The sequence below is a fragment of the Myripristis murdjan genome, chromosome 8 (assembly GCF_902150065.1).
Source record: "Myripristis murdjan chromosome 8, fMyrMur1.1, whole genome shotgun sequence".
NCBI lineage: Eukaryota > Metazoa > Chordata > Actinopteri > Holocentriformes > Holocentridae > Myripristis > Myripristis murdjan.
Genome location: NC_043987.1, coordinates 34,817,037 through 34,833,610, shown reverse-complemented (window position 1 = coordinate 34,833,610; position 16,574 = coordinate 34,817,037). Strand labels below are relative to the sequence as shown.

The following is a 16,574-nucleotide window of genomic DNA, read 5'->3' as shown; positions in this document are numbered from 1 at the left end:
CCCCGAGCCTCTGCAGCGGTTTCCCCGCCCCCTCTCCCGGCTCCGCCTCACTGCATTCTATCAATAATAGCTCTGCATAAAACATTTCTATACATATATCTCTATCTTTTTTTTGTTAAAAAAACCACCCTTAAAATATAGGACTGAGTGCAGATGGGTGGAGAGGCCTGTGGGGGGCGGCAGAGGGCCGGGCGGTCCCCCTGCTGGTGTCGCCCTCTTCCCTCCAGGCACTGAGCGGTTCATCTGAGCGCGTGCGGGCCGGCGTGAGCAACAGCAGTAAGGCTCCGTCCTGACTGGGGAAATAATGTCGGCCATGTTGTTGACGCCGGCCCGGCGCCGCTCAGATCTGCAGCGGTCGCGGCGGACGAGGCGGAGGGGCCGGTCGCGGCCCCGCCGAGCCACGCCAGGAGGACGCCGCCGCCCCTCCCTCGCTCCGCCCCTCCATCCCCTCATCCCCCCATCCTCAATCAGTCTCTCTTCTGGCCTGGCATCTGGTCTCTGTTCTCAACTTTTTTTTTCTTCTTAATCCTCTTTTTTATTCATTTCATCTTTTGTTATTTTTCATTATTATTTTTCCTCGTCTCTCGCTAAACGCCTTTGTTTCTTGTCTTCCTAGCTATCGGGCGTAATCCCTCCTTCTTAATAATATCTCTCCCTGTCTATCGCTGGGTCCGTGTGTCGCTCTCCTGTTTTCTATCCGTCTGTCCGTTTGTCTGTCCATCTGTCCGTCCATGTGTCTGTCCGTCTGTCCGTCAGGCGGGGGGGCCTCGTGTCTTTCGGGGGGGACGGAGGCCCTCACTTCCTGCGTGGCTGGTGCTCCTGAGCCAGTCCCTGCGGGGTGCCACCCATCTCTGTGAGGCCCTGGGGCTGAGGGCCGGGGCCCATCCCCATCCCACCTTTCTGCTGCTGCTTCACCTGGGTCAGGATGTCCCGGATCTTCCTCTGGGCCAGCTACAGGGGACAGGACAGTCAGAGAGGACGGATGGAAAATAAAAACGGTTGAGAATACGCTCCTTTAGTCAGTCACAGAGCCGCACTGCCCAGAGCCAGTGAGCAAGGCTTTATTTACCGACACCCAAACTGCTTTCTCAGTTTAATGTCGAGGGGAGCGTATTTTTGTCATGGATTATGTGACGTCATATTACGTTACCATAATCAAGAGCTTTCCCTAACCTCAACCAAGTGGTTTTGTTACCAAATCTAACCCTTTCCTTAACCTTAACCAAATATTTTTGGTGGCTAAACAAACCTAAAATGCTGCCCGACATGATATACAACATAAAACATTAGAAGCTTTTCTGTGATGCGTCAGAAACAAACATAATCCACACAAAATATATAAATCCGTTATAATTCTAACTATAACATAACATAAATGTAGATGTATGTATAACCTCCCAAAACCACAGCTTACATGTGCTTTACTTTACTATGAAGGATAAAAGAAATAGAGAAAATAGAGAAAAAGCACAATAAATGGCTATCCATAAAATGGATATGGCTCAGCGTATGGATTAACTGGTCTAGAAAGTCTTGATTATTTTGAAATTTGTGAGAAATACCAAGAAAAAAACAAACAGAAAAAAGAGTTATTGTTAAGTCCTGATGTGCATAATGTATATGAGAGCATTATTTTTCACTCAGTTATTTATTTTTTTTTATCCAAATCAAAATTGAAAATGACGGCCTAAACCCTCAGAGTTCCTCCGAGCTTTAACTAAAGGTAAAGATGACGTTATTTAACTTCATAGCCGACGTTACTGTTTGGTGTTTGCGATGTCGGTCGTGGAGACGCGCGAGTTCGATGCCGAACGCGCAGCAGGTGAGTCGTACCTGGCTGGCGTAGAAATGTCCGATGATCTTGACGATGACCTGGTCGTTCTCGTCGGGGGTCTGCTCCCGCGGGACCACCACCTCGGCGGCCGTCAGGTTCTGCAGCTCGTTCACCTGCAGACACACGAGCAGACTGCATGAGGAGGCTGCCGCCGCCGGGACGCCGCCGGGACGCCGCCGGGACACCGCCGGGACACCGCCGGGACACATCCCTGAACCCTTTGGTTAACCTTTGGTTCACATTGCCGTGGCAACAGCTGTAGCTTTCAGTGATGTCACGGCGTCGGCAGAATAACTTTATAGAAACTGGTGATAAAACATGCACCTGGCAGCGAAGGAGGAAGTCTAAGTTCATGCACAAAATTAATTGTAATCATCTGCTGCTGCTGAGTTAATCCTAATTGGCTGCATTGTTGTTAATAAAGTTATTGGACATCGCTCTGGCAAAGCCACCAAAGACCCGCCAGGTAGACGCCCCGGTGGCTCACCTGGTCCTGGGTTCAAATCTGAGCCCAGGCCCGTCATCTCTGCTGTCACTATCAAATAAAAAGCACAAATGCCCAAAAAATAATCTAAACCCTACCAGGTGAGACTCAACTCCTCCCAAAACCAAGAGTTTTTATTTGAATCCAAATCTGTCAATTCTTTGATTCTCTCGTGGACACAGAACAGGTTTCAGCCAAACTTCAGGTTTGACTTATGCAAATTTCACGGTAAGTAGATGATAATTAGCGAGTAACATAAATGTAATTTCTTTGAAATGAACGTTTACTTTCATTTCAGATCCATTAGATCATAGAGATGAAACCAGGATGGACTGCGGCTCCGGGTCTGTGCAGTTTAGTTGTTTTGGAGAATAAAAATCATTTTGCAGCAGCAACGTTCCGAATGAGTTCGGTGACAGCAAAAGTTTCGGTTTTCAAGAAATTTTGAGGTAAATGTTGCTTGTAATCTGACCACCAGGGGGCGTTTCCTGGCTCACGGCAGACGGCTTGATCAAAACTGAAAGTTCAGGTGAAAAAATGTTCTTGGGCTGCATTTGACCCTCAAGGCTCCTGTCAGATTAACTGGGATTAGCGACGAGCTGCAAGGTGGCGCTGCTCTGAATGAACTTTTTCTTCCTGCAGCCACAGAGGCTCTGGCACCGCAGGCCTGACATGTGGATCCGTTTATCTGACGCTTTGAATGAAGCTGAAGGGGCGAGGGGAGGAGGAGGAGTCTGCAGGGGAGGAGTGGGCGGGGCTACATTCTGGGCAGGTGGCGGTCGACTCACCGTCTTGCCTCCCTTGCCGATCACCCGCCCTGCAGCGGCGGCAGCCACCTTGATGTGAGTCTCCAGTTTGACTTCCTCCTTCGGCCCGAAGAAGTTCTCCTCCTTCAGCTTGCTGTAGATCCTGCCCTGGGCCTGCAGGGGGCGACACAGAGCTGAATAACACTGCAACAACACCACTACATTCAAATTACCCTGTGATTAAAAATGATAAATACTAAATATTATGGCTAAAAAGAGAAGATTAGAGATCAGGCTCTGCCGAAAAAAAAAAAAAAGGGTCCAGTTTAAGGTATTTAATCTCAGCTGAGTCATGAATCTTTAGTCAAACTAAAACTAGCGCTGAGTGATAAAATGAATGAATAAATAAATACTTAAATTCATTCATTTTAATCGCAAAAATCACACTGCACATATTTTGACAGATACTGTGTTTGTGATATTATTCATTTAGCAAATAACCACTACAACTGAAGAACAGAGTAAAAAAAAATCAGTTATAGTTTGAATAATTGTTCAGTCATAATAAATATAATTTCTCCAATGAAGCTGCATTTGTCTTTTTGGAAACAAAGACGTCAAAAAGAAAGATGACGTCTAAAAAAACAGTGGTTCGATACCTTGAACTGAGCCTCGGGGGGTCCCGTCACGATCACCATCCTCATTTTGGAGTCTGGAGCCTCGGCCGGGGCGATCTGCAGGAGGAGAGAGGAGCTGCTTCAACCGGACAGCCAAACACCTGACAGCCAAACACCTGACAGCCAAACACCTGACAGCCAAACACCGGACAGCCAAACAGCTGACAGCCAAACACCTGACAGCCAAACAGCTGACAGCCAAACACCTGACAGCCAAACACCTGACAGCCAAACACCTGACAGCCAAACACCTGACAGCCAAACAGCTGACAGCCAAACAGCTGACAGCCAAACACCTGACAGCCAAACAGCTGACAGCCAAACACCTGACAGCCAAACACCTGTCATCCCCCACCTGGACCAAAGTCCACCTCCACCTGCACATCACACCTGCAGGAGCTTCTCTGAGCTCCACCCTGAACCCACAGGCTTTATATGGAGAACAGCTTCCACTCCTCTGGGAGGCTTTCTGCCAGATGTTGGAGTGTCTGTGGGAGTTTCTGCCAGATGTTGGAGTGTGTCTGTGGGAGTTTCTGCCAGATGTTGGAGTGTCTGTGGGAGTTTCTGCCAGATGTTGGAGTGTGTCTGTGGGAGTTTCTGCCAGATGTTGGAGTGTCTGTGGGAGTTTCTGCCAGATGTTGGAGTGTGTCTGTGGGAGTTTCTGCCAGATGTTGGAGTGTCTGTGGGAGTTTCTGCCAGATGTTGGAGTGTCTGTGGGAGTTTGTGCCAGATGTTGGAGTGTCTGTGGGAGTTTGTGCCAGATGTTGGAGTGTCTGTGGGAGTTTCTGCCAGATGTTGGAGTGTCTGTGGGAGTTTCTGCCAGATGTTGGAGAGTCTGTGGGAGTTTGTGCCAGATGTTGGAGTGTCTGTGGAGTTTCTGCCAGATGTTGGAGTGTCTGTGGGAGTTTCTGCCAGATGTTGGAGTGTGTCTGTGGAGTTTGTGCCAGATGTTGGAGTGTCTGTGGGAGTTTCTGCCAGATGTTGGAGTGTCTGTGGGAGTTTCTGCCAGATGTTGGAGTGTCTGTGGGAGTTTCTGCCAGATGTTGGAGTGTGTCTGTGGAGTTTGTGCCAGATGTTGGAGTGTCTGTGGGAGTTTCTGCCAGATGTTGGAGTGTCTGTGGGAGTTTGTGCCAGATGTTGGAGTGTCTGTGGGAGTTTCTGCCAGATGTTGGAGTGTCTGTGGGAGTTTCTGCCAGATGTTGGAGAGTCTGTGGGAGTTTGTGCCAGATGTTGGAGTGTCTGTGGAGTTTCTGCCAGATGTTGGAGTGTGTCTGTGGAGTTTGTGCCAGATGTTGGAGTGTCTGTGGGAGTTTCTGCCAGATGTTGGAGTGTCTGTGGGAGTTTCTGTCAGATGTTGGAGTGTGTCTGTGGAGTTTGTGCCAGATGTTGGAGTGTGTCTGTGGAGTTTCTGCCAGATGTTGGAGTGTCTGTGGGAGTTTCTGCCAGATGTTGGGGTGTCTGTGGGAGTTTGTGCCAGATGTTGGAGTGTCTGTGGGAGTTTGTGCCAGATGTTGGAGTGTCTGTGGGAGTTTGTGCCAGATGTTGGAGTGTGTCTGTGGAGTTTCTGCCAGATGTTGGAGTGTGTCTGTGGAGTTTGTGCCAGATGTTGGAGTGTCTGTGGGAGTTTGTGCCAGATGTTGGAGTGTCTGTGGGAGTTTGTGCCAGATGTTGGAGTGTGTCTGTGGAGTTTCTGCCAGATGTTGGAGTGTGTCTGTGGAGTTTGTGCCAGATGTTGGAGTGTCTGTGGAGTTTCTGCCAGATGTTGGAGTGTCTGTGGGAGTTTGTGTCAGATGTTGGAGTGACTGTGGGAGTTTCTGCCAGATGTTGGAGTGACTGTGGGAGTTTCTGCCAGATGTTGGAGTGACTGTGGGAGTTTCTGCCAGATGTTGGAGTGTCTGTGGGAGTTTCTGCCAGATGTTGGAGTGACTGTGGGAGTTTCTGCCAGATGTTGGGGTGACTGTGGGAGTTTCTGCCAGATGTTGGAGTGTCTGTGGGAGTTTCTGCCTGTTAATCCAGAGCCAGCTGTTCTGTCACTGATGTCTGTAAAGGCAGACTGCATGGCTACCTGCTGGAGGTTTTACACCTGTGGCAGCGGGACTGAATGACACACCTGGATTCAGTCGTTAACAGGTGTGGCCCAGTACTTTTGTCTCTACCGTGTGTTTCCTCCACTTGAGTCAACTGATAATCTAATTTCAAAGGATTATGATGAATCCTGTTTGCTACGTTCCCATCGACAGAGAGCACATCAAACTATTTTCCATATGTTGTACTTGATACCAAACACAGAGTGTAACAGGACCAGTAAACGTCCCAGTTCAGCCCATCGCTGCAGAGCTCCACGTCCCAGTTCTCCCTGCCCAGTTTGGCGCCCGGCCGGGTCGCCTCATTGGTTTCATGTCATCACTGTGAGACACTTCCTCTGCTCTGCCTCACAGATCATGTCATGATGTGAGATCTCATGTGGGATTAGGGAATATGGTAATCTCATGACGAGGCTGGCTGTAAAGGCGTTTCAGGGACCGGATGTGATGTGATGTGTCTTTAACTCTTTAATGAGCACTTGGTCTTCAACACATTAGCACTTTCTCTCAAGGGTCTGCATGTGTGGTTTTAGATTGTTTTTTTAACTTAATTTATTTTTGTATGAATGTGTGTCGAGATGGCTGCTGCGAAAATGTAATTTCCTGTGAAGGATGAATAAAGTACTCATCATCATCATCATCATCATCATCATCATCATCATCATGAACTTTGTCTGTGGACTGTGTAACACGACTGGCTCGATCAGGCAGCCTTATCATAATCAGTAATATCAGATATTGATCCCTGAGGGGAAACTGGCAGTTGCTCAATTCTCAAAAGAAGAAACTATATGACAACAGGAAGAAATATGAAATATAAAAATAAGTTTTAAAGTGTGTGCATTATCTATAAAGTCTCTAAAGTGCTTAAATAAACAGTGTAAACAGTGTACAGTCCGTTCCCATGGAAACGCTGCAGTGCACGTTCCAGGCTGGGCGGCCCCACACTGCCCTCTAGTGTTCACTTATTAATACTGCAGTTTACATTTGACTCAGTACAGTTAGTAATGGGATCATTCCAGGGCTGCACCTGACACACACACACACACACACACACACACACACACACACACACACACACTGCAGCAGCACACGCTCTGTGTGGTTCTGCAGGTTTTATTCTGACTTGCATGTGACTTGTTTTCATGTTGATTATGTGTCCTCTATGCCATTTTTTCCCTAGGATGGCAAAGTCACATAGTGCGTGGTCATGGTGGCTCACTGTGTAAGGTTCAGGTTGTGGCTTAGATCAGGGAAACGCTGTAGACAATGAATGTAAGTCAGGTTCTTTGTTCCATCGCCGTCCTAGGAAAGGAAAACCTGCATCCCTTGCAATTCTGTAGTTAATTAATCCAGTTCATTGTAACATTAACATAATGTAATGTAAATGCCTTGTGTTATTGTCATATTGCAATGTTAAACATACAAAAACATAAATAAACATATAAAAACGCGCCTGCTCGACTTGAGGAACCTCGGGGGTCCACTCGGGGGTTTCTGAGGGACGAGCCGATTTGTTGACTCTCAGGGAGATAATGCTGTGCATATTTGTATTGTTACACACACACACACACACACACACACAAACACACACACACATTGTTGCTTCGAGGGAGAGGAAGACGATGATGAGGATGAAGATGACGAGGAGGACGAAGAGGATGGGGGAATGTGCCGAGCCCAGTAACACACAACCCAAACTGCAGTCCTGTGTGTGTGTGTGTGTGTGTGTGTGTGTGTGTGTGTGTACACACCTTGATGGAGGCTCCGGCGAAGCGGCTCAGCTGTTTGATGTGCTGTCCTTTCTTTCCGATGATCGCTCCCACCGCCTGGGCCGGGATGTAAACATGGACCGTCTCCTGCTCGGGAGCCTGCACACACACACACACACACACACACACACACACACACACACACACACACACACACACACACAGAACAATTACATATTCAGACGCCTGCAGCCTGGAGTTCAGCTTTGAGTATTTTAAAAAATACACTTATATAAAATTCATTATTCAAACTGGTGTTTATCTCAATCTGGAATGAAAGGTGGAACCAAGAACCTGACGGTGCTAAGAGGAATCCACCTCGCTGTGCAGAACCCATCCAAGACTGACCGCACTAAAAATAAAGGTTCTAACTGGAACCAAAACTTCTTCCAAGTGATGCCATACAAGAACCATCTTTGTTTCCTCAAAGAACCTTTTGGCCAAAGGTTTTTAAAGAACCATTCATGTAGATGGTTCTTTAAAGAACCATCAAAAAATTGTTCCTTAAAGAACCGTTTTAATAAAGTTCTTTGTGGGACCAGCTGGCTCAGTAAAGAACCTTTTTTAAATGGTTCTTCAGTAATGCTTCAGAATAAAAGCCACTCTGAGCATTTTAAATCAGATGACCGTGTGCAGGTTGAAAACCAACATGAACATGTTGTTGGCCGGTTCTCCACGTTCCTTGTTCGTATCGACAGGTGCACGTGCGTATCGACAGGTGCACGTGCGTATCGACAGGTGCACATGCGTATCGACAGGTGCACATGTGCTGAGATTTAGAAAATGTGTTTGAATATGTAAATTTATCATCAAAATGTGTGCAAATCTGTAAATGTGCATCCAGACCTGGAGACCTGGCTCACGTGTCACTGACCTCAGCTTGCTTTTTATGAATGAACACACACACACACACACACACACACACACGCTCTTACCCTGAAGGAGCCGTAGGGCGTGCCGGGCACCGAGTTTCCGGGCGGAGGGGGGGGCATGGTGGAGGAGGGGGGGAAGAGGCCGAGGGCTCCCAGGTTCAGCCCGGGGATCAGGTGGGTCTGTTGCTGCAGAGAGGAGCGCAGGTTAGAAACCACCTGGCAGCGCATGGACAGGTACAGACGAGTGTGTGTGTGTGTGTGTGTGTGTGTGTGCGTGTGTGTGTGTGTGTGTGTGTGTGTGTGTGTGCGTGCTCATGCAGGCTCACGTTCATAGCAGCGATGTCGTTGTCGTAGGCCTCTCGGACCTTCTTCATGATCTCCACCTCGGCCAGGCAGCAGGCCTCGATGGGACCTTTGACTGTGATGGTCCTCTCCGGATTATACAGAGTCAGGTCCTGCAGACTGGGGGGGTGGGGGAGGGGAGGATGAGGGGTGGGGGGTGGGTGGAGTCATTAGAGGAGTCATTAGTGATAATAATTAGAATTAGAATTTTAATTATCATAGGCAGAAGATGGTTCCTGTTCATACTCATCTCAGAAAAAAAAGGAAAAACCTGTGCAAACCCTCCACCCTCCACCTTTGATCCTTTGTATTGACTACATGAGTAATAATAATAATAATAATAATAATAATAATGACACTTTATTTGTATAGCACCTTTTATACAAGAATTGCAGCTCAAAGTGCTTCACAATAAAAAGAAGAACACTTGAAAACATTAAAATAAAACATTAAAAAGAATAAAACACAGCACGGGGTGGAGTTAAAAAAAGGGAAAAGGCTAAAGATGAGAACTTTGAAATCAAACAAAAGATGCAAATAAAACAATAAAAGACAACACAGTGTGGAATGAAACAGGAGCTCGTTAAAGGCTCGAGTGAAATCTTCTTTTAAACATATCTAGTGAGTAATGAAATGTATCTGCAGCATTCTGATAGGATAGAATATGAATGTATAAAACAGATGTATGTACATTGTGTAATTTAGAATGTCATTTCCATGAGCCTGTCAGTCTTGGTCCAACCTTCTGGATAATAATAATAATAATAATAATAACAATAATAATAATAATCTAGATAACGTGTAAGTGTCCACTCTCTCAGGTCCAGCTGTCCCGTCCACAGAGGAACAGAGCGACCAGCTCCTGGAGGCTCATGAGGACCCAAATAAAGAATAAAGAATAAAAAATGAAGAATAAAGAATAAATGCAGCTGAACAAAATGTTTGAGGTATTGTTTAGGCGCTGTTGCCATTTTTAAAAGCGACCTTTTAGCACCGGTATCTGAGAAATATAAATATAATAACCTCATGGTTCTCCAATGTTCTGCAGGTTCTGCCTGTGAGCTCCGGTCTGCTGCACCGGCCTGCGTGGTCTCGTGCCACTAAAAGCTCCAATAAAGTCTTCATCTGGACGTCAGAGGGCCGGTGTGTGTGTGTGTGTGTGTGTGTGTGTGTGTCTTACGGGGAGATGGTGATCTTGGTGTCTGTGTCCTGTTCGACCTTCTTCAGGTTGCGTCCCTCCTTCCCGATCAGGCGGCCGACAAAGTTGTTGTGCGCCAGGATCTTCAGGGGAACCTCGTCGGCCCTGCAGGAACACGGCACAGACGTTCCGGGCTTAAAATCTTTTAATCTGGATTATTGTTTTCTTCTGAAAAGGCCCCTAAATCTCCCACATGCGCTTCCCTGACCCAAACACTGGTTGTGTCCTGGTGCAGGTGAGCGTGCGCGCGGCGTGCTCGGCTCTTACGTCTTGGTGTCCTTGGCCTCCTGGTGCATGATGTCCAGGATCATGCGGCAGGCGGCCGAGCAGCCCTCCGGCGTCGAGTGGATGCTGATCGGCTTCTCGGCGGCGCCTGCGTTCTCCTTGCGGTGCACGTCGATCCTGCGGCGAGCACAAATCACAGCATGATGAAACAGAGACGGTCAGGACGCCGTGAGAGGTCCAGCACGTGAAAGGCAGCGAGAGGAAAGAAGGCAGTGTGGTCGAAATGTGCTGGTTAAAGGAATATTCCAACATTTTGGGCCAAATCCTCTTTTCCCGAGACTTTCAGTCAGAAGACTTTTCCCCAGACTGAGAAGAAATGTTGGATAAGATTTTCACCTCTGGACGTCCAGCCCACATGATCCGCTGTGTGAATCAGACAGCCTCAGAGCTGCTGTTACTCTGATGGAGCCAGGCTAATGACTCCTATAGACTTCAAGTCTTTATGCTAAGCTAACAGGAAATGCTAACCATAGGAACTGAACCGGTGGACGTCCAGAGGAGAAAATGGTCTCAGTCTGGAGACGTTGGTAAAAGGGGATTGTGCGTAAAATGTTGGGGTGTTCCCTTAAGCCATTCACACCCCTAAAACACACACACACACACACACACACACACACACACACACACACACACCAGCCACTCACTTGCTCTGTGTCTGCTTGGTGATGTTGCGGATGGTCGCTCCCTCCTTGCCGATGATCGCTCCGACGTACTGCGTGGGCACCAGCAGCCTCAGCGGGATGTCGGCGTGCTGGTATTTGGAGGGCATCCCGGAGCCGGGGGACCCGCCGCGGGGGCCTCCGCGGGGCCCGTAACCGGGGCGGCGGCCGTTATCGGGCCCCCGCTGGCCCTCCAGCTCGGAGGTCTCATCAGGGATGTAGGAGACGCGCAGGGCGTTGTTCTCAAACTGGTACCCGTTCAGCTTCTGGATGGCTCTGACGGGGACAGAGGGCAGCCAGGTGAGACTCAGGCAACGGCCTGCAGGTGGCACTGCAGCTGTGGGGGGGTTGGGGGCTCGATTTGCCCCCCCACCCATTGCCCCCTTCCCCTGTAACTGTTACACCCTGAGATACCTGTGATGACTGAGGCTTAAGATAGTGATTTACTATGAGAAATCTGAAAAATATAACTGTTAATACTATTTCTTATTATATCTTACACAATTAAAGTTAATTACATATATAAAAAAAAAAAAAAAAAAAAAAAAAAAGAACTTATAAGTGACTTGGAGACTTCTACAACATGGGATTAGGGCACAAAAAAAAAATTCAGAGCCAGGCGAGGGCAGGGGGTAGTATTCTGAGAAAAAAATTTTCAAGATTACAGTCACAAATTTATGAGATTGTTTTTTTTCGTCCGAGGCTCCACCTGTGCTGCCCCCTGCTGGCCGTGTCTCAGGCCTGCAGCTGATCACCTCGGCAGATTCTACTTTGCAGTGGATTTAGGAAAAAGGAGATCCTGCTGATTTTAGTGATTCTGGGCTCAAACCAGCAGGATCTCCTTCTGACTGAATTCCACAGGAGAACAACAACTAGTTTCCCAGTTTTTTCTTGAAAATTTTTGTAATTCTACCACTTTAATCTCAGAAAATTTCAATTATTTTCTGTAAATTTGTGACTTTATAATCTCAGAATTTTGTTCTCATAAATCTGAGTGTTTTCTTGTAAATTTACAACTTTAATCTCAAAATTTATTTTTCCCCCCTAGAAAATTAGTTCTTGCGCAGAACTCTGGTGGATTTCATAACAACGCTGCGGGCTCCATCAGTAACGTGGCTCGGCCTCCATGTTTGTTCAAATCCATCAGGCACCCGACAGAACATCAACATGTAGTTGGAATGTAAGTTATAGATTATTGATGTTCTACTGAGATCTTGTTGATATGTAACTTTTCTATCAGCTGACGTTCTGCTGAACATCTACAGAGAACACGAGCATGTTCTGGTGAATCCAACAAGAACATGTGCAGTCTCAGCTGCAGTTGCACTACACGGCCACTAGATGTCAGGCGTGGCGTGTAGAAACACACACACACACACACACACACACACACACACAGCTTTTCCAGGTGGATAATGGAGCAGCCAGGTGAGTTCCTGTTGTGTCTCTGCTCTGCAGGACTGAAGCTGTTAGAACATCCAGCTGCTCACCTGGCCGCTCGGCCTGCAGCTCACCTGCTCTGCAGACCAGCTGCTGGCATTCCAACAGCGATTATTTTAAATAAAACACTGATAAAATATTTCCTCATTTTTCATGATTTTTTTTGTGTTACAATTTTCAAATGATAAAAAATGTCTCATTTTGGAATGAAGCTTTCCAAAAAAAAAAGGGAAGAAAAAACAAGAAAACAAAAAGAAACAACCAACAACTTTTAAAAATGTATTCATACAGCACAAAGAGGTTCCGTGTTAACGAATGAAAGGTTCCATGTGGCATCAGGAAAGGTTCTAGAGGTTCTGTCTGTCACCAAAAAGGATCCATAAAGCAACAGCCACAGCAAAAAAAAAAAAACGACACCAAAAGAGGTTCTCCACAGAACCGATACAGTGGTTTTTGGTGCCGTTCCAAAAATGGGTCTAAAAACTGCAGGTTCCAATGAAATTCCTCCAAGAACCAAATGTTGCTCAAAGAACCTTTTGTCCTCCTGTTTTATAACTTTTTATCCGTTGGTGATGGTTGGAGGAACCCTCACTGCTCAAAGGGTTCTGACAGTCACTGCACTCCTCCAGGTTCCTCCAGGAACCTTGTTCACTGTGAGGAACCTCCTGTATTTAACCCTATGAAGCCGTTTGTATCATATATGATGCACATTTTCAATTCTGTTTTTTGTTTTCAGTTTAATCAATACTTGACCAAAATCCTGTTGTATACCTTTGAACTCTTCCCCTGTTCACCCTGGACCATTGGCACCTCAAGTACATATCATATATCAGACACCAGAAAGATAGTGTAATAACATATTTTTTGATTTATATATTTTATTGTTATTATATTATTATATTGATATTATTATGTTATTGTTATAGGACTAAATAAAGGGTTCAATTTCAAAAAAATTGGAATTTTCTGCCAATTCTTTCATAGTTCAGGCTTTATAGGGTTAAGGGTGTTCTTGAAGCAACTTTAAATTCCCTTATTAGGTTCCTTTTTGAACCATGAAGAAAAACAACATGAAAAAAAAAAAAAAAACAGTTTGGGGAGCTTAATAAAAGGAGGGGATAATCAAAGGAAAAATGATTGACAGTCCATATAAACCAGTGGGAGAACCTCATAATAACAATAATAATAACAGTGATAATAATGACGATAATAATTATAAAATAATAGTAATCATAATTAGAAAATATGTGATATGTTGCATAAAAAACATTTCTGTAAAGGACAGAAAGAAACCAGGTTCTGCATGGCACTGAAAAGGCTAAGAGAACCCTAAAACATCTGACGGCACCGAAAAGAGACCATCCAAAAAAAAAGTTCTGTTCTGTTTAGCTCGTCCACACATGGAGGAGCAGAAGTTCCACCAGGCAGCAGCTGAGGAACACAAGGTGACCACGGAGAACCTCACCAACACATCCCACTGTACTGCCGTGGAACGTTTCACAAAAACACAATCCTGTCAGAGGAACCGCCGAGCAAGGCAGTTAGAAAAGACAAAAACCTGCTATAAAAATATTCTATATTAATATTTTCTCATTTTCAGTGAGTTTTTTTAAATTGTCTGTTCTGATCACAACTAGCAAATATTAACTTATTTTCAGAATATTAACCCTTTAAAAGCCACTTCTGTATTTGATGTCACTATATTTGAAAAAAAAAAAAAAAAAAATATATATATATATATATATATATATATATATATACAGAGAGAGAGAGAGAGAGAGAGAGAGAGAGAGAGAGAGAGAGAGATAGATAGATAGATAGATAGATAGATAGATAGATTATTACAGTATGTATAATTTTTTTTAAAAAATGAAGTATTTTTCATATACTAACTGCAAAGTGGATTTTTTTTTTTTTTTTTTTGTAATGATTACAGTCTTGTACATGACAGACGAGGAGAAGGAGGAGGAGGAGGAGAACCAGCAGCAGAGGAGGAGGAGGAGGAGGAGGAGGAGGAGGAACTTACTGTCTGGCGTGCTCCCGGGTTCCGTACGTGACGTTCACCACGGCCGTCTCGCTCTCTGTGTTCACTGAGAAACACACAGAACATCTCCAATGCATCTGTTCTCTGCAGGTTCTAACTGGAACACCCGTTAGCCTCCACACAGAAAAACAACGGTTCTGAAACGCTTCCTCAAAGGACGGTGGGGTTCCATGAAGAACCATCAACCACTTAAGGAATCCCTTTATTTAGTGATGGTTACTCATGTGGGGAAAAAAACCTTGAAAAGGTTCTTCAAGGAAAGGTTCTTCATTGAACCAGCTGGATCCATCAAGAACTATTGTCTTTTTTTTCTTTTCTTTTTCTTTTTCTTTTTTTTTTTTTTAAAAGGTTCTTTAGAGAACACTTTTGTGGTTAGAGTTCTTGGACCATTTCTGGTTCCTTTTGATGGCTCCAAAGCAGTTTAGGAGATTCTTTGAAGAGCCATCTAAAGAAATGGTTCCTTGGTCTGAAAGGTTCTTTATGGAATCAGAAATGGTTCTCCTGCAGGAACACTCTGAAGAACTATTTTCGATTCCAATAGGCACCTTTATTTTTTTTTTCTTTAAGAAATGAGAATTAACTCTCCTAAATTCTTTTGTACCTCTGTTCTCATGTTCTCATGGCTCCTTGAGGAACATTTGAACCATTTAAAGAAATTCTACTGAGGTGCTCTTAAAAAAGGTGGGGAAAAGGGGAAAAAGGTTCTCCATGGTCTTAAAGGCTCCCTGTGGAACCAGAAAAGGTTCTGCGATGGCAGCTCTCTCAACAGCCATTTGTGGTTCCAGTTGGCACCTTTATTTTTCTGTGTGGTTCCTGGGTTCCACATCCACTCAGTGTCACTTTATCAGCTCCACCCGTACAATCTAATCTAATCTAATCTAATCCAGTCTAATCCAGCTGCTGTGCCCTAAAGTTTCCTCTCCTGCTGCCTATAATGCTCAGCTTGTCTTGTTGTCACGGTAACAGAGGTGTTCATTCACTTCTGTGTTTGGCATTGAGCTCATAGTTAGTGCTGCACTTTACTGACAGCTGTTTCCACTATTCTGTCCCCCCTCATTGTATATAAATAAGGAGGACAAAAAACTAGAAACCCCTCTCAGTATAATGCAGTCCAGTAGCAGACCTGCAAACTACAACCTCAGTAATAAACACAGAATTAAAGAGACACATTCTGCACAATGTCAACACAAACTGAACATTATAAACTCTGTTAAAAGGTAGAGTTTATGGCAGAGCTGCTGTCAGACTGAGGGAGGGACGCTGAGTGTAGAAATAATAAAAATTAAACTTCAAAATAAAACAATAAATTGTCCAACAGAAAGCAGAAAATGTTACCAAGCAACTAAAAATAAAAACAAAAGGAAAACAACATTTTCTCCCCCTCTGTAAATCCCTCATTAAACATTAAACACCTCATTACAGCGTTGTGTGCTGTAGCTTTTGTTTTGAAAAGTAAAGTTTGTTCATGAAACTGTTCTCTTCCTGAGGTCAGGAGCTGCAGTTTTTTATTTTATTTATTATTATTATTATTATTATTATTATTATTATTATTATTATTTCTGCTTTTTTCTCTTTTTTAAATTGTTGAAGAAAATCTCCTGATATTTCGTCATATTTCGATCAACAACAGGTGATCTGATGCCTTACCTTGCTCACAGTTCTCCACGGTTCCATACTGGGCCAGCAGACCATCCAGCACCTGGCAGAACACAGAACACAGAACCAGGTCAGCTCACACACACACACACACACACACACACACACACATATAAAATGTAACTTCCTGGAGTTTGTGATTTCTTTCTTTTATTTCGTTTGCTTCTGTCTGTTTCTGTGGTGGTGTTCAAAGTGTGGTCCGGGGGCCCCCAGGGGTCCCTGAGGGTCCTTCAGAGGCCCCTCAGGTTAATGTCACTTTAATTCAATTCAATAGAAACTCTAAGAATTAAACAAACAAAAAAAATATGTGAGATGAACAGTTTTTTTTTTTAACACTGGTGTCATGTTAAAGAAAAAAGTTGTGAGAGGACAAAAACCTGATATAAAAATATTCTATATTAATCTTTTTTTAATTTTCAGTGAGTTATTTTTTTAAATCAACATCAGTTCTGATCACAACCAGCAAATATTCACTTATTTT

At 44.8% G+C, this 16,574-nt stretch overlaps 1 protein-coding gene across 2 annotated transcripts in view; it reads right to left on the bottom strand.

Annotated features, from left to right (window-relative positions):
* Positions 1–670: 670 nt before the first annotated feature.
* Positions 671–16,574, bottom strand: part of igf2bp1 (insulin-like growth factor 2 mRNA binding protein 1) — a 73,429-nt gene continuing 57,525 nt past the window's right edge. For both annotated transcript variants that reach the window (XM_030057767.1, XM_030057768.1), the window contains 12 exons: positions 16,085–16,136; positions 14,420–14,483; positions 10,939–11,229; positions 10,277–10,411; positions 9,992–10,114; positions 8,796–8,931; positions 8,533–8,655; positions 7,580–7,696; positions 3,724–3,798; positions 3,107–3,238; positions 1,834–1,947; positions 671–951 (listed from right to left, as the gene is read on the bottom strand). In XM_030057767.1, the coding sequence (XP_029913627.1) occupies positions 796–951; positions 1,834–1,947; positions 3,107–3,238; positions 3,724–3,798; positions 7,580–7,696; positions 8,533–8,655; positions 8,796–8,931; positions 9,992–10,114; positions 10,277–10,411; positions 10,939–11,229; positions 14,420–14,483; positions 16,085–16,136 (1,518 nt within the window). In that variant the 3' untranslated portion in view covers positions 671–795. The remainder of the gene's footprint in view (positions 952–1,833; positions 1,948–3,106; positions 3,239–3,723; positions 3,799–7,579; positions 7,697–8,532; positions 8,656–8,795; positions 8,932–9,991; positions 10,115–10,276; positions 10,412–10,938; positions 11,230–14,419; positions 14,484–16,084; positions 16,137–16,574) is intronic.